The sequence below is a fragment of the Hypomesus transpacificus genome, chromosome 18 (assembly GCF_021917145.1).
Source record: "Hypomesus transpacificus isolate Combined female chromosome 18, fHypTra1, whole genome shotgun sequence".
In the NCBI taxonomy this organism is placed as follows: domain Eukaryota; kingdom Metazoa; phylum Chordata; class Actinopteri; order Osmeriformes; family Osmeridae; genus Hypomesus; species Hypomesus transpacificus.
In genome coordinates, this window is record NC_061077.1 from 2,113,998 (window position 1) to 2,136,440 (window position 22,443).

The 22,443-nt window shown below is 50.7% G+C and overlaps 3 protein-coding genes across 5 annotated transcripts in view; 1 reads left to right on the forward strand and 2 right to left on the reverse strand.

Annotated features, from left to right (window-relative positions):
- The window catches only part of LOC124481153 (kinesin heavy chain-like), a 14,243-nt gene extending 8,704 nt beyond the window's left edge, over positions 1 to 5,539 (reverse strand). Inside the window, 8 exon segments of the mRNA XM_047040979.1 lie at positions 155 to 348; positions 1,105 to 1,192; positions 1,677 to 1,732; positions 1,837 to 1,885; positions 2,416 to 2,520; positions 2,656 to 2,729; positions 2,933 to 3,020; positions 4,963 to 5,539. Of these exon segments, the coding sequence (XP_046896935.1) occupies positions 155 to 348; positions 1,105 to 1,192; positions 1,677 to 1,732; positions 1,837 to 1,885; positions 2,416 to 2,520; positions 2,656 to 2,729; positions 2,933 to 3,020; positions 4,963 to 5,091 (783 nt within the window). The 5' untranslated portion in view covers positions 5,092 to 5,539.
- Positions 5,540 to 5,960: 421 nt separating this feature from the next.
- Positions 5,961 to 16,259, reverse strand: mbd6 (methyl-CpG binding domain protein 6). Of its 3 annotated transcripts, XM_047040176.1 has the most exons (14): positions 16,056 to 16,259; positions 15,004 to 15,196; positions 14,667 to 14,806; positions 13,801 to 13,903; positions 13,335 to 13,503; positions 12,077 to 13,161; positions 10,993 to 11,983; positions 9,945 to 10,888; positions 9,471 to 9,615; positions 9,171 to 9,316; positions 8,361 to 9,035; positions 8,011 to 8,063; positions 7,831 to 7,897; positions 5,961 to 7,580 (listed from the first exon to the last, which is right to left on the reverse strand). In XM_047040176.1, exons 3-14 carry the CDS (start codon positions 14,780 to 14,782, stop codon positions 7,509 to 7,511), a joined length of 4,566 nt encoding a protein of 1,521 aa, XP_046896132.1. In that variant the 5' UTR covers positions 14,783 to 14,806; positions 15,004 to 15,196; positions 16,056 to 16,259; the 3' UTR covers positions 5,961 to 7,508. The 3 variants fall into 3 exon arrangements, with proteins under 3 accessions (XP_046896132.1, XP_046896131.1, XP_046896130.1); XM_047040175.1 differs by having other exon boundaries at positions 10,993 to 13,161; positions 16,125 to 16,259; XM_047040174.1 differs by having other exon boundaries at positions 10,993 to 13,161.
- Positions 16,260 to 16,856: 597 nt separating this feature from the next.
- Positions 16,857 to 21,460, forward strand: stac3 (SH3 and cysteine rich domain 3). The gene is made up of 13 exons (XM_047040895.1): positions 16,857 to 17,155; positions 17,643 to 17,705; positions 17,931 to 18,009; positions 18,370 to 18,523; positions 18,622 to 18,719; positions 18,931 to 18,991; positions 19,219 to 19,316; positions 19,404 to 19,470; positions 19,659 to 19,711; positions 19,863 to 19,954; positions 20,133 to 20,184; positions 20,328 to 20,465; positions 20,691 to 21,460. Exons 2-13 carry the CDS (start codon positions 17,689 to 17,691, stop codon positions 20,787 to 20,789), a joined length of 1,008 nt encoding a protein of 335 aa, XP_046896851.1. The 5' UTR covers positions 16,857 to 17,155; positions 17,643 to 17,688; the 3' UTR covers positions 20,790 to 21,460.
- The last annotated feature ends 983 nt before the right edge of the window (positions 21,461 to 22,443 follow it).

A 22,443-nucleotide genomic window follows, 5' to 3' on the forward strand; every position in this document is an offset into this window, starting at 1 on the left:
AGAGAGAGAGAGAGAGAGAGACAGAGAGACAGAGAGAGATTTATGGGTTGTATATGGCTGGTTGTGGGTTTGTGTGTTAGGTGCACGCATCAACATCCTTCCAGACGTGTGTAGGGTGACCGTGTGTGTAGGGTGACCGTGTGTGTAGGGTGACGGTGTGTGTAGGGTGACCGTGTGTGTAGGGTGACGGTGTGTGTAGGGTGACCATGTGTGTGTGTGTCACCTTCTCGCTGCCAGCCAGGTCCACCAGGTAGAGTTTCCCACACAGCTTCTGCTCCGTCTCCACGTGCTCCTGCTTGATGTTGATCAGGAAGATGCTGTGGCTGCGGGAGCTGTGCTCGTTCATGTCTGACAGATGCAGGTGGGAGAGAGGACACGTGCACAGGCAGTATTACAGTCCTGGTTCGTTGGTTCTTTGACAGTGAAAGGGCAAACTATGGAGTTTATGTTGCATAAATAGCCCACTGGTGGGGAAAACGTCTATCTGTAACGCTTTTGTTGATGAGGAGAATCTGTTTGACTCTCTCCTTTTTCACCAACCTCATCCCTCCTTTATCCACCTTAGCATGCTCCCCCTCTTTCTCCCCCCGCATTCTGAGGGATCTGGTTCCTGGCCCGGTCTACTGTTACTGCCCTGGTCACATGATCTGTTTATGTGTTTCTGAATCTGCACAGCCCAGACTATTGGCCTGCTGTCTTTGCTCTACAGTGACTCAGCATCCAAACAGTTTTTTGTATTGGCAGCATGTCATTTTATGCCAGTCTGGATTGGCATTTTCATTGGTCAACCTGATTATTGGGCATGCATCACAGATCTGCTGTCATGGCAACCTTGCAATGCTTTGTTCCAAGGAACTTGTACCGTGACTGCTGGATGACTAAGATGATGCTCATGGATGATGTGACCACACTGATGAGTGCATTACTCTATGTACAGAGAGTTATATAAGCCTGAAGAAGTCATGTGACTCTGCCTGTCTCTTCACAGCTCACTGGGCCCACAACCCTAGTGGCAGCAGAGAGAGGGAAGACCTGGGTCTGGATCTCATCCTGCTCAGGAGGAGGCACTGATGACCGACTGGACTCACAGGCAGGCAGACTTACTGGTCACGGCCACATGGCGGTTGGACTTGCCCTCGTCAATGACGTCCATGACCTCATCAGGGCTGGAGACGAAGCGCTCGGTGCAGCCCTACATCACCAGAGCCGGGAGGAGGAGGAGGGAGAGGGAGGAGGAGGGAGGAGGAGGAGGAGGGAGAGGGAGGAGGAAGAGGGAGGAGGAGGAGGGAGAGGGGGGAGGAGGAGGAGGGAGAGGGAGGAGGAAGAGGGGGGAGAGGGAGGAGGAGGAGGGAGAGGGGGGAGGAGGAGGAGGGAGAGGGAGGAGGAAGAGGGGGGAGGAGGAGGAGGGAGGAGGAGGAGGAGGGAGAGGGAGGAGGAGGAGGAGGGAGAGGGAGGAGGAAGAGGGGGGAGGAGGAGGAGGAGGGAGGAGGAGGAGGAGGGAGAGGGAGGAGGAGGAGGAGGAGGGAGAGGGAGGAGGAGGAGGGAGGAGGAGGATGGAGAGGGAGGAGGAGGAGGGAGAGGGGGGAGGATGGGAGAAAAGGGTTAGGAGAGGAAATGGATGTCATAACAAAGGGTTCATATGTGACTCAGGCAGATGTGGATAGCTGCAAACCAACCTTCACATACGGAACCCTATTCTTGTCTTCGTGGACCGCCAAGTTGGTCTTCGTCACTGGAAAATTGTCGGACAAGAAATTCATTATTGATTGGATTATTCTCTCATCAAATGGGTTTTCCGCAGGTGTAATCTGTGAGACACAGAAAGCGTGAACATACCATCCAGGAGGTCACGAATCTTATCCATGTAGATCTCAAAGTAGGAGACCTGTGTAAAGCAGAGAGGGAAAATGTATACAGAATGTTAGCCCCAGGACATAGAACACAGGGAGGAGAATTACACCAGTGGGTGTAATAATCAACATGATCATGTATTCATGTACTGATATATTCTCTCAATGTGTTATCTGGTTCTAATGGGGCCAGTATGATGAGGTGGCAGCAAGCCTTCCCTATGACTCACACCAGATACCTTCATAATGATGACTCATACAGAACAGGAACATCCTCATCTATAACATCCTCATCTTATGACACCGGACACCAGCATCGTATGCTGTCTATGAAGTGATCCTTGTACTGTACTGTGTTATATTATGTTTTTGTCTCTGTGTGGTGTCCGGTATGCTGTTTATGTAGTATTTATGATGGATTGAATGTGTTTTAATACCTGTCTACAAACTAATTTCCCCTAGTGGGATAAATTAAATGGACTTGACTTGGCCAATATTCCTCTTTATCTCTATGTGTACTTCCTCTTTGTTACATTTTTCCTTTTCTCTCTGCTAAACCACTGACCTTGATATGGAACTCAAGGTTCTCATCCATGGCAAAGATGTGGTTGAAGATATCTTCAGCGATCCTGGGGATGATACCCATCTGGTTGGGATCATGCAGCTTCCCCTGGAGATGCAAACACACACACGCACACACACACACACGCATATTATAAAACGGATAATTTTAGGGCTGTCAACTTTCGATCTTCCAGACATGTTACACGTGAGCAGCTAAACCTTCTGTTCGTGAGGGGGTTACCTCCATGGTGTGGGTTTTCCCGGAGGCGGTCTGTCCATATGCGAAGATAGTCCCATTGTACCCTCCCAGCACATCTGTAGAGGACAGAGGAGGTGAGGGAGCTCAGCAACCCATAATATCCACCCAGCAACATGATACAACGTACAGGCCACAGACATATGTATCTGGTTTTGTTTTCATCCGTTTCTGAGCAAGTATCAACAGACATACAACGAGGACTGCATACAACGGATCAAATGTACAAAAGTACAATCAAAGCATATCCAACTGAAGTTACCCTTGACGATCTGCTTAGCGCAGGTGTTGTAGACCTGCTCCTGGGTGGTGTTGGTGGGAAACACCCGGTCGAACATGTAGGACCTCCCCTGTTCCACAACACAACAACGTCACATCACACTGTCAACGTGGAGAGGGACTGTCGGACAGTATGGTCAGAAAAACACAGCGTGACTAAAACAATGGTAAAGACATTGGACAGAGAGACCAAAACAATGACCGTCTACTATTTCAGCTTGGATTGTGAGAGCAAGGCATATACAACATACTGATGGAAGAAAGATGCTATCGATATGTTTTGGGGGAATTGAATCTATCTGAACTAGAGAAAACCAGAATAGAATGTGAGAAAGGAAACAGCCACTGAGGACAAATGGAGGTTTGGGGAGACTGAGAGAGAGAGGAGAGGGGAAGGGCTGACTGGAGAACATCTCCAATCAATATCCAGTCAAGAGGCAAACCTAAAACAGCTGACATGAGGTTGAATAAGTCTACATGCTTTCACCTTGTACAGTCTAAATGAGAGCCAGAACTAAAAAATCCAGACAGTACATCTACCCCAGTACCCACAAAGCCCTGTTTCTAAACAGTCTGTGATCTTGAATGCAGCACTGTACTGGCTGGCCTTCCTCTCTGGCCAGTCATGTTAGCTACAGGAAATGATGATGTCATCCCATTGGGCTGTCAAAGAGTGAAGTGAGTGATGCTAGTGGAGCAGAGGGGGTTGCTGGACTGGCTGCAAGTGCCAGCAGGTTTGAAGGATAACACAAGGGTAGCACGACATTAGCACTGGAGAACACTCAACTCATGGTTGGCAATACATCCTCCCACTGCAATTTAATGTCCCTGACGCTAGAAAATAGGGTTTCAGGAATGATAGCCATCAGAGACTGACCAATACAGAGGGCCTCATTATGGTGATCTTCTACATCATCATCTCCATGGTGAAGTGGCAGTTCTCTAGAGAGCAGCTGTCAGACAGGTGGGGAGGAGGCAGGGAGAGCAGACAGATCCAGTGAGTTCTGGGTTGTCTAAGAGTTATTGATCGACTCTACCTCTGAGCCATTAGAGGTCGGGTTCTCTGAAGCCTGCTGGCAGGGGGTCTGACTTTATCGAGGGTTGATCGAGGGTTGGGCTCATAAGGGCTTGGACAAAGGAGGATTGGCTTTAGGAAAGGTCCAGAACATCCCAGGTGCTCCCTGCCCTCTCTGTGCTCTCTGCGTCTATGGCGCTGCCTCTTTAGCCTGCCTCTCATCCTGTCTCTGTGGTCTCTGCCTCTCTAGCCTGCCTCTCCTCCTGTCTCTGTGGTCCTGCCTCTCTAGCCTGCCTCTCATCCTGTCTCTGTGATCCTGTCTCTGTGCTCCTGCCTCTCTAGCCTGCCTCACTGGTCCTCCACTTACCTTAACCTCTCACTCACAGCACCCCTGGTCACCATGCACCCCCCTGTACCAGAGTACACATAGCTCTGTAGGGGGGGGGACTGAGCTAATCCTAACTTGCCACTCTCTGACAGGCATTCAGGTACAATGTCATTTTGCGAACACAAATATAATAGCCTAATTGGAAGGGCTAGAGATCCTTGCTGGGGATCCAGAGACTGACAGCTGATTTACAGCTGAGTTTGGATGCAGTGGGCTGCAGGCATGTTTAAAGTGGGCTAGACATCTACTAAAGAGACGCTCACTGAACATCGTCAGCCACTATTTTAACCAAAAGCACAGTGAAATTGGCTTCGCCATAATAATACAGAATAAACAAATCTAGGCACACTGTCGAAGAATTCTGCAGCCCCAGTAGCTTATGTAGCCTAACCTGTTCCGCGGCTGTGCATGCAGGCCTAGTCTACGCATCTCACAACACAACGTACATAACATGCTAAAACGACCTTGATCCAAAATAAAGCATAATCAATTCTCTAGAAATAGATAAGTAATTTCCACACATTGACAATATTTTCTTATCAGTTGAAACATAACCATTGAGAGTTAATTTATTTATTGATCAGAGTATTTTATAAACAAAGCGTCTTACCCCAACTGACACGGTGTCATCTCCAAGGAATTTGGGGATGAATTGATCTCCACGCAGTATTTCGGATTGATTCAGAGGGCGAAAGCGACAGAGCACTTTTATGTTACACTCTGTAGGAGCATCGGCCATTGCGCAAATTCAACTGATGTGCTGGTGAAAGGCTTGCTGAGAATCTGGCAGGCCCAGTCGAGCGTCAAATAAGTAACGGAAAGGCAAACTGCGTCCTTTCTCGATATGCTTTAAATGGTGATGCTTGAAAAATATGCAGCCTGATTTCCGGCTGAAATATCTTATTTCTACGTTACAATTGTTTGTTGAGCTTGCCGCAGAACAGGTCCGTTATGAATGGAAATCTAAATAAAATCGCGTTGGGATAGGCTACATATTTAACGCAACACTCTGTATTGCTCCGTAATACCTCCGTTAAATTTCAGTTTGTCAATATTTCCTCGGTATGCGCGATGTTGTCTTGTTTTCGTCTGATGGTGGGAAGGGCCGCTTGAAGGTGAGATGCTGTTGTGAGGACGAGTGAGGTAACTTCGCGTCTATGTCGACTGCTCTGCTCAGTGCTGTGTGGAGCGAAGGGCGTGGTCTGTCTCTGTTCCTTTAAAGCGGTACCCTTCCTCAGCATCCACAAGCCGGATGTAGCAGCATCATCTTGGAGCAACAGGCCTTGGCGTCAGTGGAATAGAATCGTTAACTATAGCTGGTCAGTGACGTTACGTAGGCTACTGATGTATTAATATGCGTTATATATATATATACATATGCATTTATATATAATTAATTTGTGTTGTTGTGGGGAGTAATACATGTAGCTACAGCATCTGTAAGTAAATACGACTTGAACTTTCAAATAATCCCAGATAGGAAGTTTCTGGAGATAGAGATCGGCTATTGCATGCTGTCTACTGTGTTGAGCCCAGAATGCAGCACAGACTTTGCAGAGCGTTGGGCTTTTCAACTCTTCACTGACATCAACACAAAATGAAACAATGTTCTGTAAATAGTTTAATATTAAATAAAAAAGACTCCCATATAAAAAAGAAAGCTACAGTCCACAATTTAATTTTCGTCTTTTTAACATAAGTATTGAAAGCAAGTGTAGAATGAGAAAATACTTAATTACAATTCCCAGAAAATTCACAATTCTTTTTTCTTTTTTTGTCGCTCTAACAATATAAAATCAAAATAAAACACACATTAACTGTACATATGTACACATCTCCAAGTGTAGAAATTGCATAATCTGCTTTTCATTTTATTTAAATACAGTGAGTGCCAGGTCGATCGGGCCGGCAGTGTGAGTGAAAAGACTGAGCACTACCATCAGAAGGAGAGACAGAGAACGACTCTAGTCCACAATAACAAACAGTTACAAACCCACACAGGTCTTTGTCAACACACTTTCTCTACTCCTCAAACATGCCCGTATGGCAGGACCTATCTGAAATGACGCTAACTAACCATGACGCACGCCAACATGGGTGTGTGTGTCCCTGCCACGCCCCCTTTCCCTGCTTCCACCCTAGATAAGGGGAGCTTCATAGCTTTCACATTGTTCACAGTCCAACAGTGACCCCATACTGTTCTCCCAGGAGGGAGCTACTGTGAGATAGCTGTAAGTTTCTATTATATAGTGACAGTCACTTAGACAACAGTGTGTGTGTGTGTGTGTGTGGGGGGGGGGGAATTAGTGAGGTTGAAACACAGGGGATCCCTGAACTCAGAACCACAGAGTGACCATGGTTACGACACAATAGCAGTGTGTGTGTGTGTGTGTGTGTGTGTGCGTGTGTGTGAGAGAGAAGCGGCACAGCTGCAGGGTCTCTGGGTGCAGGACGGCCGTGGTGGCACAGTGAGAGGGCTCAGCAACAGCAGGTGACTGACACACCTGGGACCAGCAGCCTACAACAGATGGACCAGACACTAGAGGTGGGCTCAATTGAGTCTCTCAGGCCTGGAAGAACCCAGGGAACAGTCCTGTAAATGCTAACAAGGTGAGAAATCAAGCATGGTCTCAAGTATTTCTAGTGTCCGAGGTTTGTATTTGACCCCAATTTGGTGTCAAACGCGCTCTTGAAGCACACAGATCATAAACACACTCATACACACGCACATCGCCCACACACACACACACACACACCTCAACAGAGAGGACACATCAGTCTTTCAAGTAGATGCGCTTACCCCCCCCCCCACCCATCGTGAACACACTTAAGAATAGTACACATTTTCTCGTTGACGTAATTCATACACCATCTCATCCTCACAAGGCCAAGCATCTCGTGTTTTAGATTCTCCAGAGATGTGAGCTAAGCAAAGCATCTGTGGGACTTCCTATGCATCCTCAGCTAGCTTCCTCCGGAGCTCAGAGGCTGACCTGACTGTAGTGACTTAGGTTTCTATTAGTGCAGTTGATAAGGAGTGTGGGAGGAGCCTCGATGGCAGGACGGGGGAAATGACAGAGGTGGGCGGGGGATAAAAGAGGACTTTAAACTCGATGATTGGTTGACTGGTGACAGTTGGGGGGCAACTTGGTCCAATCACTGCCTCTGAGATCTGGCGCCCCTCCTCCTCCGGCCCCTGACGGATCTTTCGGGCTTCAACAGCACCGCCTGGAATACAAAACATCCGTCAGCAGGTTTAACATAGAAGAGCAAACTCCCTGGAAAAATCGAGTCATGTCAGCATAGAAACCCATAGTCTGGTTGGCAATACAGCTAGATCTAGTTAGCGTAGCTTAGGCTAAGATAGTTAGCATGGAATAGCATAGCCCAGGCCAGGTAGGGCAGCATAGCCCTCACTGAATAGCATTGTATAGGCCACTACATCGACTGAGAACAATGGGTTTGGAAGTTGGCCTACTGTTGGCTTGGCTTCCTCCAGGCCTGCAGGGTCCATGTCTCTGAAGTCTTCCAGAACGTTGTGTAGCCTAGGGGAGGGACACACAGGAAACACATAGGTCATGATCAGCCAGAGCAGGGTGGGAGGAGGAGGGGGGGTTGAAAGCAAGCTGCTACGACAGAAGGAAGGGAGCCAACTCACGTTTGTTTCCTCTTCCTTCCTCTCCTGGCGCCCCCTGCTGGAGCACTCTGGTCCTGACGGAGAGAAACACAGGTTAGGCATCATCGGGGGTGGGGAAATCATCGGGACATCCGTCAAATTTACAACCCGACAGCCGGTCCCTCTTACATTTAGTCATATAGCAGACGCTCTTATCCAGAGCGACTTACAGTAAGTACAGGGACATTCCCCCCGAGGCAAGTAGGGTGAAGTGCCTTGCCCTTGGACACAACGTCATATCGCACGGCCGGGAATCAAACTGGCAACCTTCAGATTACGAGCCCGATTCCCTAACCGCTCAGCCACCCGACTCCCTCTCCCTACAGACTTACCCTCCCCTGCTGCGTGTGCTGCCGCCCGCCCATCTCCTCCTGGGGGCAGCCGTCTTTGGGGCTCAGGTAGCGCCCGGCCAGCGGCAGGTCCCCCTGCCTCTCGGGCCCTCCCTCCCCGTAGACACACCCCGCCTCCGTCTTGGCCTCCTCCAGGTAGCTGGGCGGCAGGGGGGGGTCGGGGTGGGCGCGCTGGCTCCGGGGCGGCGAGGAGCAGCCGTCGTCGCTGGGCTTGGGCGTGCCCTGGGCGGGGGAGTGGGCGCCGGCCTCCATGGTCAGCCTGGAGAGGTCGGGATTGCGCAGGGAGCAGGCCCGCCGGGGGCTCAGCGAGGCCGGGCCGCTGGACGGGGGGAGGGCGGCGGAGGGGGTGGACGGGGGTAAGGCACAGAGGGCAGGCTCGGAGGTGGCGGCGGGGGCCTGGGCCTCCTCCTGCTCCTTGGCGCTGACCTGGAGGAACGAGGTGTAGATGGTGTCCATGAAGGAGGCGTAGGGGTTTAGGACGCCACCCCCGTTCGCTGGCCCCTCCCCTCGCTGGGCCACAGGGGCAGGGAGGTTGGTGGAGCAGGGCGCCGCCTCAGGGGCCGGCTGATGGGCCTGGATGCCCTCCTGTGGGGCGGGGCTGACTGTTTCCTGCATGGGGATTGGCTTCTCTGGCTCTGAGGGCGGTGCAATGTTGAGCTGGAGTAAAGAGAGACACTGTGATTGGTGAACAAGGCAGACATTTCAGCCAATTAACCAACCATGCCTATGCTTCTGGAGGAGAACGGCAAACCAGCACAAAATAAGGAACATGCAGAGGAGCTAGGTAGCTACCTGGATGTTGTTGAGGAGGTTGATAGCTCCATCGGGGGTCTGGAGCAGAGGCATGCCCAGGGCAGAGGCCTGAACTTGGGGCAGGAGGAGAGGACCGGCCCCTAGACTCAGAAGGCTGTGGAGGCTGCTCAGAGCAGACAGGTCTCCTACCAACACCCACAATACCAGTTTTAAAGACTTGCAGTCTGCAAAACGCTCAAACACCGCTGCTGGTATGATTTGGAACAGTGAGACTGTCCGTGGGCTTGTTAGACTGTAGATGGGGCTAACACTGAGTGTGTGTGTGTGTGTGTGACTGACCTAGGACGGTTGGGTTGAGCAAGGTGGGCAGCAGCTGCTGGAGGAGGGGGTTGTCCTTGGTCTGGAGCGAGAGGGGGATCAGGGTGTCCACCCCCTCAGGGGTGGAGGGACGACCCGAGAGGTGGGCGGGGCCGAGAGAGGTCACCTGGGGGGGGAGACACAGACAGAAGGAACATCCAGCTGATTATCATCTGCGACATGCTCCGTTCCAGAGACTTCTCTTTGACCCAGGGAAAACGAACACAGGTTACATAGATACTGGGATACGGCAAGCCCAGTTCCAAACCAACTCCTAGGACCTCGCCCTTCAGGAAGTGGACCAGGTGACCAGCAAACATGACCCCACCGCCACAGAACATGTTTTGTTGACTTTATGCTCTGGCACAAACTCTCTCAACTGGTCTTTCCCGGGGGCAAGGTCGAGCCGGCTAGGAGCTGGTTTGGGCCTGCGCCCGGCCGGAGGAGGGAGCCTACCTGAGGAGGGGTTTGCTGGGGAGTCTGGGTGGGTGGGAGCTGGGGGGCAGGAGATGGTGGGAGCTCAGCGGAGCCCAGGGCAGCTGTTAGCAGGGCAGGGCTGAGGGGCAGGAAGGTGGCGGGGGGAGGAGGCAGGGTGGTGGGGAGGAGGAGGGAGTGCAGGGCCTGGAGTGGACCCTCGGCCGGCGGGGGGAGCAGCCCCTGGAGCACCTCCAGGAGCCCGGGGCCGGGGAGGGATGCCGGGTCCAGGAGATGAGAGCCCTTCTCCAGGGAGAGGCCCTCCAGCGTGTGCTGCTGGACAGGCTGGAGGTCCAGGCTGAGTTGGCCCAGTCCAGACAGAGGCAGCATGGCCTGCTGTTGTCCCAGCAGCAAGGAGGCCATGAGCAGAGCGTGGAGCCCGGGTTTGTCCCCCAGCCCCAGATCGCTCTCCTGCCCGGGGGATGACGTGGAGGCCGGCGGGGGGGGCAGGGGGTTGAGCAGCGCCAGGAGGCTAAGGGGCAGTTCGCCCTGGGCGCCCACGAGGGAGGGCAGCAGAGGGAACAGAGAGCTGTGGTTGATCGGAGCCGTCAGCTGCTGCTGCTGTTTGTGTTGCTGCTGCTCCTGGTGCTGTTGCTGGGTCTCGTGGGGCAGCAGGAGGTGCTGGTCTGGAGGTGGAGGAGGGTCCGCTCCGTGGGTGGAGGCTCCGCCTTGCTGTGCCCCCAGCCACAGGCCCCCCAGGTGCAGGGAGGCCAGGAGCGAGGGGTCCAGCAAGGACGGGAGTCCTCCAGTGGAAGACAGCAGCTGGAGGAGCTGCTCCTGGGACATGAACGGGAAGGCCTCCGCCAGGGGCAGGGGACCGGGGGAGTCCACGCCCAGGACAGAGAGGCAAGAGCTGGGGCCGGGAGTGCCATGGGGTCTGGTGTCTGTGGAGCCCTGGTGGTCGCCACCCGGAGGCTCCTCTGACCCTGAGAGTGGAGGGAGAGAGAGAGAGAGATCATCACTCATTCTAGAACCTCAAGTCAACGTCCCCCCATTTCTTGATGGGAGGTTAAGAAAACGTCATCCTCACCTGCGGTGCCGTGGCTGACAGGAGGGCTCGTGGTTTGGTCCGGACCCCCCTCCCCCGGAGGTAGAGTGGAGGATGCCGCTAGCAAGGCCAAAACAGGGGTGCTGAGGTCCAGAGGCTTGGGAGACGGGGAGGGCGAGGGGCGAAGCGTCGTGCTGTTGCTGGAGGGGAGAGGTCCCTCGGGTCCTGTCACGTCTGCCGCCGCGCTGACCTGGGACAGGTCGTGGCAGGAGGAGTCCAGGGGGCTGAGGTGGTGGAGCTTGTCGGGGGACAGGCGGGAGGATGAGGGGCTGCGGTGGTGGTGGTAATGCTGGGAGTGCGGAGGTGCTGTGGACGGGGAGAGTTTGTGCAGCGGACTGGTCCTGGGGGGAGACCTCAAGGGAGACTGCGGCCCGCCTCCCCCAGCATGCCTGGCCCTCAGAGAGGGGGACAGGGGCTGGGCCGGGCTGGGGGCGCTGTTGGGCCGGCAGGGCGACTGGGTGGAACGTGACGGGGGTCTGACGGTTGACGGAGAGGAAGGCGACCGCCTGGGGCTTTGCCTGACGCTGCTGCCCCCTCCGGCTGCCTGGCTCTGGGCCTGGGCATTCTGGACACTCAGCAGGTGGAGCAGGGCCGACAAAGGCTGGGTTGGAGGGTCTGGTATCCCCGCCATGGCCGTCGTGAAGTCCAGGGCCTCAGGCTGCCTCTGGAGGCCCATGAGGGAGTTGAGGGGGGTGGGCAGCCTGGCTGGGAGCCTGGGGGGCTGGTGGAGGAGGCTCTCCATGGGTCTGCTGCTGGCAGAGTTGGACAGGACTGAGGTAGACGAGGGCTGAGAGTGCAAGGCCGAACAGGAGGAGGACGAGAGGTTGAGGGCGTCTCCGGCTCCGGAGGGAGGGGGCCTGGAGGGGCCGTTGGGGGGCAGCTGGCCGTCCCTCAGCATGCTGAGCACGGTGGGGGAGCGCCGCTGACGCTTCCTGTGGGAGGAGCGCTCGCCGGGGGAGGGGGGCATCAGGGTCTGGGAGGGGGGCAGGGTGGCGGCAGGGTGAGGAAGAGGAGGCCTGGTAGTGATGGAGGGGTGATGGCTGTTGTGTAAAGTGCTGTTTGTTACCTTCAACGCCTGCTGCTGCTGCTGCTGGGATTCCTTCGAGACCTCCAGAGAAGGGGCCGAGCTACCTGGAGCCTGGCCCAGACTCTGGGTCATCTGGCTGGCCAGCTGGGCCTTGGCCGCTGCCGAGAGCAGGCTGCTGGCAGGGAAGGAGGCAGGGTGGGGCTGTCTCTGGTGGTGGAGGAAAGCTCCCATGGGTAGGCCCGAGGGGCCGGCAGCACCGAGGCCGAGGACCGGCCCTGCCAGAGCGCCAGGGGCCTTCCCAGGTCGACTGCCTCTCTCCAGGGCCAGGGAGAGGATGTGAGGGTTGCTTTGGTTGGTCAGAGGGCTCAAGTGGAGGATGTGATTATTAGTGCTCGCGTTGCCTGAGTTCTTCAACTGCTCTAGGATGTCCTCCAGCTTGTGCTTGGGATAGTGGAGGCCGGGAGACAGGGGAGAGGAGGAGGTGGACTTCCTCCGCGGGGGGTAGCCTCCACCTCCGGCTCCTCCCCCGGCTCCTCCCTGCTCAGAGAGAGCAGCGGAGGCGGAGAGGTGACGGGAGCGCTGGAGAGGAGAGGCGGACTTCAAGTTGACGGCGGGAGACGGGGAGGGCGAGAGGGGGGAGGTCATGACGACACACTGGGGGTGAAGGGACTGCCCTCCTCTGGCTGCCCCCTGAGTCCCCGGGGAGGAGGGGGGAGGGGGGGAAAGAGGTCCCAGTCGAGGCGAGCCGGGCGTCTCTGACCTTTGACCTTGATTGAGGTTGAGCGGGGTGGGAGCCCTGGGTGACCTGTGGGGGGTACTGTAGCCCGGGAAAGAAGAGGAGGTGGAGGAAGGGGGAGGGAGGGAGACGGGAGGGGGCAGTCTCCTTAGTGTATCGAGAAGATGATGAGAGTTAGTGCTAGAGTGGGAGAGAGGGGAGGAACCATTGTAAGAGTACATGAGTTGGGCGGAACTTATAGGGCCGGCACCAGGGGCGGGGTTCAGGTTGTTATTGGGCCTGGGGGACAACAGGGGGTGTTTGGAAGGGTAAGTGCCGTGGTCCTCTCCTTCTCTGTCCACCCTTATCCTCTTTGGGTCTCTGTTCTCCCCTACACCACTAGTGGCCTCTGCAGACAGGAGAAGAAGACAGCATGAGCTACATATCGGGTGTGGATCCAAACTTGTAGAAGTGACAATGCAATAAACAGTGCAAGCATGCTGGTTGAAGCCCCATTTCAACAGCTCGGCCCCTGAGTGCATCCAGTGCAGTGTGAATCCAGTGGGAGGCGGGCCTAGTTACCTTGGTAATGGGTGACGAAGGGCAGCTGGGAGGCCTGCATGCTGCGACACAGCGCTGCCATGGCAACCACTTTCCTGCGATGGTTACAGAGTTTTGTCATATCCTGCTCCGCCTTCCCCAGTGGCTGGCTGTGGGGCTGAACCCTGACATCCAGGCTGAAGTTGAACACCTGGAGATGGGAGGAGGAACACCACGTCCACCCAGCTGTCAGCTCAGACCAGGCAGTGTACAGGATATTACATAACACATATACAGAAATACACTGAGGACACAACATGGCCTCAAATACCCCCTACACACACACACACTCTCTGACATTCTACATACATGTAGAATATCAGCCAAATCACTTTGTGCTGTTCACAAATCATGGATAGGATATATGTAGAATATGCTGTGAGTGATGCTAGATAGTTATGCAGTGCTCATAACAATAACCACATGCAAAGCAGCAGGTCTTCCGCACCTTGTTGATGACCAGAGGACACTCCAGGCCACATTTGCAGGTGCCGTCTGTCAGCAGGTAGGCTCTCACCTCCTCCATGGAGGACAGCAGGGTACCACTGGGGCTGCAGGGAAACAGGCAGAGAAGGTTGGGGAGGGGGGAGGAAAACGGGTTCTCTTTTCCTTCCAACTCCAAGTAAATAATGGAGAGGAAGACATGAGATGTGAATGAGAACAGAATTTTTTTACCAGACTGTTACAGATTGCATTCAATTTTGACAGCACGGTTTTTCACATGAAAGAGTACTAATGACATAATAATACCAATCCTGCATGCCAGTTAAACAAAAGCAAGTCCACCTTTGCCCAGATCCAGTCTCTGGACCCCTCAAGCATCATAGGTCAATAGATTCTCATGTGTGACCACAGTAGGATTTCAGTTTGCGCTTTTTGGTTTGACGCTGCACTGTACAAATGTTCAAAATCCTCCATGTCACAATACTCCTATGCTGTTGAAGTGATCAGACGAGGCAGCTGTCCCAGACACTCCCTCTACTCTGAGAGTGTCTGAGAGCAGACCCTGAGCTATGCCTCATGCTTCTGCGAAACCTCTACCTAACTTATTTCATGCCACTCAAACCCAGATGTTACACATGATGTTACTGACATATTTACTACACATAAGTAGCCATCTTACATTTACATTCATTCATTTAGCAGACGCTTTTATCCAAAGCGACTTCCAAGAGAGAGCTTACAAAAGAGCATAGGTCACTGATCATAACAACGTGATAGTCCCAAACATTGCAAGTAGCCAAAACATGAAGCATACATTGTGAAAAGCTAAACAAGTGCCAAAGGGAAGACCCATAAGAGCATGCATCTTACCTGACATACACCACAATCCCCTCCTCCACTCTCCTTTGCCAGCCAATGGGGACATGTATAGCCAGAACGTGGAGCCCATCCTTGTCCCCATTGCCACTCTCACTGCCTCCCATCATTTTGAAGCTACTGCCTTCCAGCACCTGAGGAAAGACACAGGAGGAGGAACATAAATTGGTTGTCATGGTGCTTGCAATATCATGGTAGTTGGTTAACTGAAACAAGTGACAAGTATACACTTCACATTAAAAACATACTTGTATTGTGCGTACCTGAAGGGACATGACGTAGTTAACTAGCCACTGGTTACCAAAATGTTCTGACTAGAAGCATAGCCTACCTTGTCATCTTTGAAAAGCCAAGACGTGTTCTGGCTAAGGAATCCACCGTTTGCAGGACATGGTGTTGGATAGAAGCACGTAGACGGCCAAAATTCGCTGTGACGCCCAGCAAGGCCTGTCCCCAAAGCTGTCAGTCCACCTTGTCCCGAATCAAGCGTCCACTTTTTGAACAGCAACCGGGAGCGATAATCGCTGAGAAAGAGAAGTAGACAGAAGGCACCGTTACAAAACGAGATCACTGTGAATCCTTGTCTTAACTGCATAACGGAGACTGGGACTGTGTTACACTTACTACATACAAAGATGGGCCTAAAAGCTATTGCTATGCAATCTAGTAAATTAGCTAGCTAACAATTAGTTTATTTGATATCATCCGTCAATGACGTGTGAAGTCCAAGTGACTGATTTGGCTAGATAGTTGACTAGATAGCACACATCACTGCAAGCATTTCATCAAAATAGAGTCAAGAGTTGAGTCTGGTCCTGCGTAGCACTCAAGCTGGTACTAATAGTAGCTCGCTAGTAGCCAGCTAAGCTAACAGGCGTTTTGACAGCTGTCAGCATCAAAAACACAACAATAGCACAACGGCAGCCTGTTAAAACAAGCAGCTGACTTAAAAGTATAATACATAAGAATGCATTTCTTAACGGGAAGCTTGGCTAGTCAACTTGTCTGTAGAGCGTATTGGCTAGCTATTCTGCTAGCTAGCTAACTAGCTAAACAGCCGTTCTTTGCACCACACTAGCAGCAAGCAGCTCTTGCGAAGTTTTGAAGTCTCCAGCCAGCTCGCGGGAGAATCCAGAGTTAGCTCGCAAGCTATTTCTAATTTGTTTTGGCTGTTAACGTTATCTGATCTCCCCAAATGGTTGTTTAATCTTTAAGACAAAATCGGTGCGCCTTCAATCAACTCCCCGTATGTCTAGTATGTCTGCCCGTCCGGTTAAAAACAAAGGGCAATAATGCTTCATTTTACTGCGCCTATGATCTCAGGGCTAAGCGCTAAGGGCTACTAGCTGACTAGCAAGCTTGCTACCATTGACATAAATTTACTTGATTCTGGAGTGTCCCAAGATGTCTCAAGTATGTCCGATCGAGAAGCAAATTATCCAACCAAATCACCTAAATATGTTCCGTCAAACCGCTTTATACTTAGGCAGAATTCAGTTAACCCGATGCACCATTTAATCCCTATTTCACAGTTGCTTTTTTTTCTTGCAGATTCCGTGCAAAATATAATGGAGTTTCCTTTCGAGCATGCGCAGTAGACTAGGGACGGAGGGTATTATAGCTACCCAGAATGCACTAGGACCTTTGTAGTGCAGCCAAACCAGACGACCCAGGCCTCTGCAACCTTAGATGGGGCTCTTTGTGTTCTTCTCACTGTGTTTTAAATAAATGAATTCAACACCACAATATCTGTTATGTGCTGTTGGAGTAGGAAACCTAATAATAAATAATTCAATAAACAATGATACCTTCCTATATAGTATCACTGTCACATGAACCAGCTTCAAGTTTAGTAGTTCAGAAGCTATGATTTAGCTGTCATCAAATATTACAAGAAAGCTATTCCTTCATTTCTCACATCTTAGTTGATGCATAGGGTAATAATGGATATGGAGTTTGAATCAAAATATGAAGTATGAATTTAAACTATGTGTCCTGTTTTTATCTCATGGCCTTGCCTCATGTTGTGTGAAGTATGTAGAGGACCGAACAGTCTGTGAGACCCAGACTTTGAGCTACAGAGTGCAGTACGACTCCAACATGTGTGTCTGTGGGAGGAGTATGCAGGGCTAAAGGAGCGAGTCTCAGGGTCTAATTTCCCCTCGTCATCGTTGCCCTGTCTAAGGTACCCAGCTGTCTTCAGCCGTCTAGCTGACTCCCACTACTCTCCCACACAACCTCAGCTCCGACGGGCTGGTCCTCCAGGGAGATTACCTGAGGAGAAACCCCAACGGACGACAGACCTCCAACTGCTGAAGAGGTTCTGACTGAGACTAGAGGACAGGTGGCTCGCCTTGCCTGAGAAAGACTGCCGTCAAACTCAGGGACATCACGCTCACGTGAAGACCGGTTCCACTGGAAGATCTTCACTGACCAGTTGACTTTTCCAAACCAAGAAAGCCTTCTTCTCTTACAGGACTTAAGTCAGTTGTGTGGTACAGTATATTTGCATGGGGGGGAAAGGAAATACACCAGCAGGACTTAAAATGTTTTCTTTAATTGAGTTTAGTCTAATTAGATGGCAAATGTTTTTTCTCTAAGTGACTTGAAGTGTAGTATTCTTTTCAAGCGTGGTTTTAGACAAACACAGCTGTCAGTCACTGCTTCTGGGTTGTCTCAGCCAATCCCCTGCCTGGCAAGGCACCCAAATTTAGCCCTGATGAGATTGAGTTACCCAACCTTAGAATAGTAGAGTGGACAACTGGGTATTTTGAGTGCAAGGGAATGAGGTGTGTGTTTGTGCATCAGCCACAGTAACTGATCTTAAAATTGATCACTGGTGATGATTCATAGCTAGATGTTCTGACCAAGGCCTCACCAATGACTTGTATGTCTATGTAAAACGGTTACTTCATGTTAGAGTGTGTATGTGTCTCTTACTGAGACTGAGTTGCTTCTGTCCTGTGTCAGAAAAGAGAGAAGTACAGCAAGAGAGGCGAGAGACACATGTCACACCATGGCTCAATATGACCAGTAAGTCTGCTTTCACATTGTTGCCATGGGTTTACCTACCACTTAGGTTTAGAAAGAATGGGGATCCAAATCATATCTTGTAAAGAAGTAACAAAGAATATTGTGAAATCAAAACCCGAATGGGACAAATTGTCACTGGCACATTCACAAAAGACTCTCCAGTGCTTTACTTTCTGTAGTTTTAGCTGATTCATTGGTTCCTGTTTGCTCCTTTGCCTTTGATAGGTTGGAAGACAAGCACTCTGTAGATTTCCATGACAACCCCCCTGCCCCAGAAAATGTTGTTAAGGAGGAGGACAATACTGTGAGTAACAGACAAATAGGCACCAATACAGCTTGGCAATACAGCCCGCCTGACCGCCATCCCTCTACATCCTTAAAATAGTACTCTTTACAGTTGGGGTGGAGCACTGGGCACCAATTGGTACAGCACCAGACGGCACCAATTGGATTCAGATTAGAAGCTTAATGTGTCCCTGTGTGTCTGCTGATCTGCACTAAGTAACAGGAAGGTTGTGGGCGCTAAGTGCAGACAGCTTAATGGAGGAATGAATAAGCAGCAGGACCAGGTGAAGGCATCAGGATGGACGTTTTCGATGTCTCCAGAATAGGTGGAGGAAGTTCTAGGGCAGTACTGAGACATGACCTCTGACTCCCTCTGCAGGTGTACTTTGTCTATGACGAGGAGGTGGAGGTGGAGGAGGTGCCGGAACCTCCTCCAGAGCCGGTCATCCTGGTCAACGACAAACCCCACAAGTTTAAGGACCACTACTGCAAGAAGCCCAAGTTTTGTGACGTCTGCGCTCGCATGATCGTCCGTGAGTCGTCATCGCTGACCGCCTTGTCTCTACAGCAGAGGAACGGCTGAAAACGCACCACTGACACGGTTGTCTTCTGTCTTTCTCTACAATGACAGTGAACAACAAGTTTGCTCTGAGATGTAAGAACTGCAAGACCAATATCCACCACCAGTGCCAGTCCTACGTGGAGTTTCAGAAGTGCTTCGGTAAAATTGTAAGACGTTTATCACCAAGTAAAACCTGTCGATGTCCTTTACATGTCCTCCAAATCATGATACTTCCCATTTTCAACACAGACTGAGTGACCCCTAAACCCTGTGCCAGCGTACACAGCGTGGTGTGATAGCATAAACTATGTTCAGAGAGGCCATTTTGTCTGGAACCTGCTACATCCCATTCTTCTCTCTCCTCTGTTCCTCTGCTAGCCGCCAGGCTTCAGACGGGCCTACAGTTCCCCCCTGTACAGCAGTGACCAGCCTGACGCAGGTACGGCAGACCGGCATGTATCGACTGTGCTCTCTGCGCCACATCTGGGATTCTCTGGGGGTCTAAATTCCTGGTCAGTGGGGTTTGTGGATCTGTTTGAGGGTCAGATCTGAAGGTTCAGCTTGAGGGATGGCTTGTGACACGCGGCAGCGTTTGAGATGATCTCAGGTCCGTCCGTCATGTGACAGAAGCCTCTCTCTCACCTCCTCCGTCTCCCCCGTGTCCAGCCCAGGTCAACCGAAGTGACCCCGTCTTCGACACCCTGCGGGTCGGGGTCGTCATGGCGAACAAGGAGCGTAAGAAGGGCTCTGAGGACAAGAAGAACGTGAGTGTGACCCCGGGGGGGGGGCTCCTTCATTAAGCACTTCACCAGGAACCCAACATGCTATGTAACCGTGATGCCGTCTTCCAGATGATGATGATGATGATGGAGGAAGAGGAAGCCCAGCAACCTAAAGAGGATGAGGAAGGCGGCGAGGGTAAGATGAAGATGTTTAGGCCAATCATGCATCAACACGATGCTGACAGTTAAGCCTAAATGAGAAAATTCAAAAAACCTCACCATCTCACCATGAACTAACAGCATGACCCACATAACAGAACGTAGTCAGGGTCCGTGACAAGGTCCATGTACAGAGAACATGTCCGTCCTGTCACATTGCTACAGGGAAGCCTGAGGGGGACAAGAAGGGGGACAAGGCAGACAAAGCTGATGACAAGGTGATACAGCCAGACTCTCCAGCACGCTGCCACTAACTGATCATCTACACACCTTTAAGTAGTACATCCTGTTCTATTCTAGATGGGATGCCAAATACCTTAGCGCTGAAAGTGTCGGCGTGGGTGAACAGTGTTGCTTTGTTTATGTCAGAATAAGAAGCAGATGGGGACGTTTTCCCAGTCACATTACTACCTGGCTCTGTACCGCTTCAAGGCCATCGAGAAGGACGACCTCGACTTCCAGTGAGTTTTCCCACGAGACAGACTGTTCTGTGTGGCACTGACTCCCTCCGTGTGATAGGTTCAAAGTGTGTTGAGGGGAGGGGCTATTGGTCAGCTGAGTTCAGTTTAGACAGTCCGTACACTTAAGTCATACTTAAATAGGACAATAACCAAACACATCAACCTGTCTGTCTTCCAGTCCTGGGGATCGGATCACTGTCCTCGATGACTCCAATGAGGAGTGGTGGAGGGTAAGTTCAAGGCAAAAATATTGGCTAAAATATTCTGTTGCAAATCGATGCAGGCCTAATGTTTGAAGCCAGCAGAGAAAGGCTCTTATATCTGTTCTGACTGATGTGATTCTAAAGATTTCTCTTCTGTTTCTCTGCCTCAGGGAAAGATGGGGGAGAAGACGGGCTATCTGCCCACCAACTACATCATCAGAGTGCGTGCGGGGGAGAGAGTGTTCAAGGTCACACGCTCCTTCGTAGGGAACAGAGAGATGGGGCAGATTACTCTGAAGAAAGACCAGGTAGAGGGAAGGGAGGAGAGAAAGATAGGGTGAAAGAGTGAGTGAGAGAGAGAGAGAGAGAGAGAGAGAGAGAGAGAGAGAGTGAGAGTGAGATAGAGAGAGAGAGAGAGAGAGAGAGAGAGAGAGAGAGAGAGAGAGAGAGAGAGAGGGAAAACTATCATTCTTCCTCCCTTTTCCTTTACTATCCTTGCCCCTGACTTTTTCTCCTCCTCGTGTCTGTGGCAGATCGTGGTGAAGAAGGGAGAAGAGGTGAATGGTTATCTGAAGGTCAGCACTGGACGCAAACTCGGCTTCTTCCCTTCCAACCTCCTCCAGGAAATCTGAAATGTCAACCACTTGGACAAGGAAGACCACTATTCCTATTCTCTTCCTCTCCCTCTCTACCTCCCTCCCTCTCTCAAACTCTTCCTCTCTCATACAACTAGTAGCGCAACACCACACTGCAAGTGTTACTGTCCTGCTCACTAGGCCCTAGCATGCAAGCTTACTCTTTAATCAGGGTCCGCAGCTGGGTTAGGCTGAGCATGAGGGAGTGAAGGGTGGGGGATGAGAGTGTCATCTCATTCAGAAGAGCCAGCCACTGGGGGTCTGACAGGTCAGCAAGGGCCAAAGAGGATAGGCAGGGTGTGTGACACAGGAGAGAAGGAGTAGGCTATTTGTGAGGGACATGTGCATGTCCAAATCAAACATGAAGTCACATTTGAATGACTGATGTTGTATTTTGGGGGGTTGTTGTTCATATTTTGTCATGTTAGACCTGATGCCGTTTAACTAGGTTTGTAAGTATTTGTAGAGGGTGCATAAAACCAAGGGACTTTCTGTGACATTTCATGTTGAATGATCATCAATAACGTTTATGCATGTTCTGTTGTTTTAATCATCATGTTGGAATGGTCTGGTTTATTATAATGTCGCTGCTGTTGTTTCCAAGCCAACAACATGATCTTCTTTTATAACTGCCATTGATTCAAACAACAGTGTTCATCCCCACTCTTCCTCAAGTCTTTTACAATTGTTTTTTGGATTTGCAAAGACATTGAGAAAACATGAAACATCTATATAGGTTCACAATTACAAGTAAAATTGTCTATTTTTGTATCACAATTTTGTATCACTGATTTGTTGGGAACTGTATGATTAGTGTTTTATTTCTGACAATGAGTCTGTGCAAATTTCAGAAAATTTCAGAGGTTTCAGCAAAGACATGTCACTGAAATGAGAATGTCTGTCCTTAACATCCATTACATAGAGAGGGTGCTCAGAACGGCCGAAGCTTCGTCTGGGTTCGTCAGTCTGGATGACAGTCCTTGGGCGTCACCTACAGGCCAGTTTAAATATTGACAGACGCCGCAGATGAAGGCTTTTCAAGCAGAGCGGCATCACACCATAAATTATTGGCACCAATTTATGGTGGTGTTTTTTTTATGGTGTTTTCCCAATTATGGTTTCCTGTGCAGTTTAAATTGAGTCCGAAAATGATCAACCTGTTATAGATGGTTATAAATCCATAAAAAATACATTTGATATGACTTCATGTATTTTGATCGTTTAATCAACACAAGTTGTTGTGAACATTACAAGTTTTGCTGTTGGCTTTTTAAGCCCTCTCTTGACCTGAGTTAATGCAACTAGTTTTTTAGTTTAAAAAAGCATAATGTATAAATACATTTGACTCAAACAAATACTCAGAAGAAACACATTGTGCCATTTATCACCTGCATGTGGCGGGTGTCTGAGTGCCTGAACTCAATTCAATAAAATAATTGCAATCTCAAACATAAATTTCTAACGGACAGTCGTTTTTACCAGGAACGCCACAAGTGTAAAAAATTTCAATCAAACACCCAAAATGTAAGAACAATTATCTAAATTGATTTTGTGTGTCCTTTGTTTACTCATGGGAGTTTATGACTTTTTCAGTGATTAAAACATAGGAATTGTTCCAATTCGAATGGAACAAGACGGGTTACACTAATAT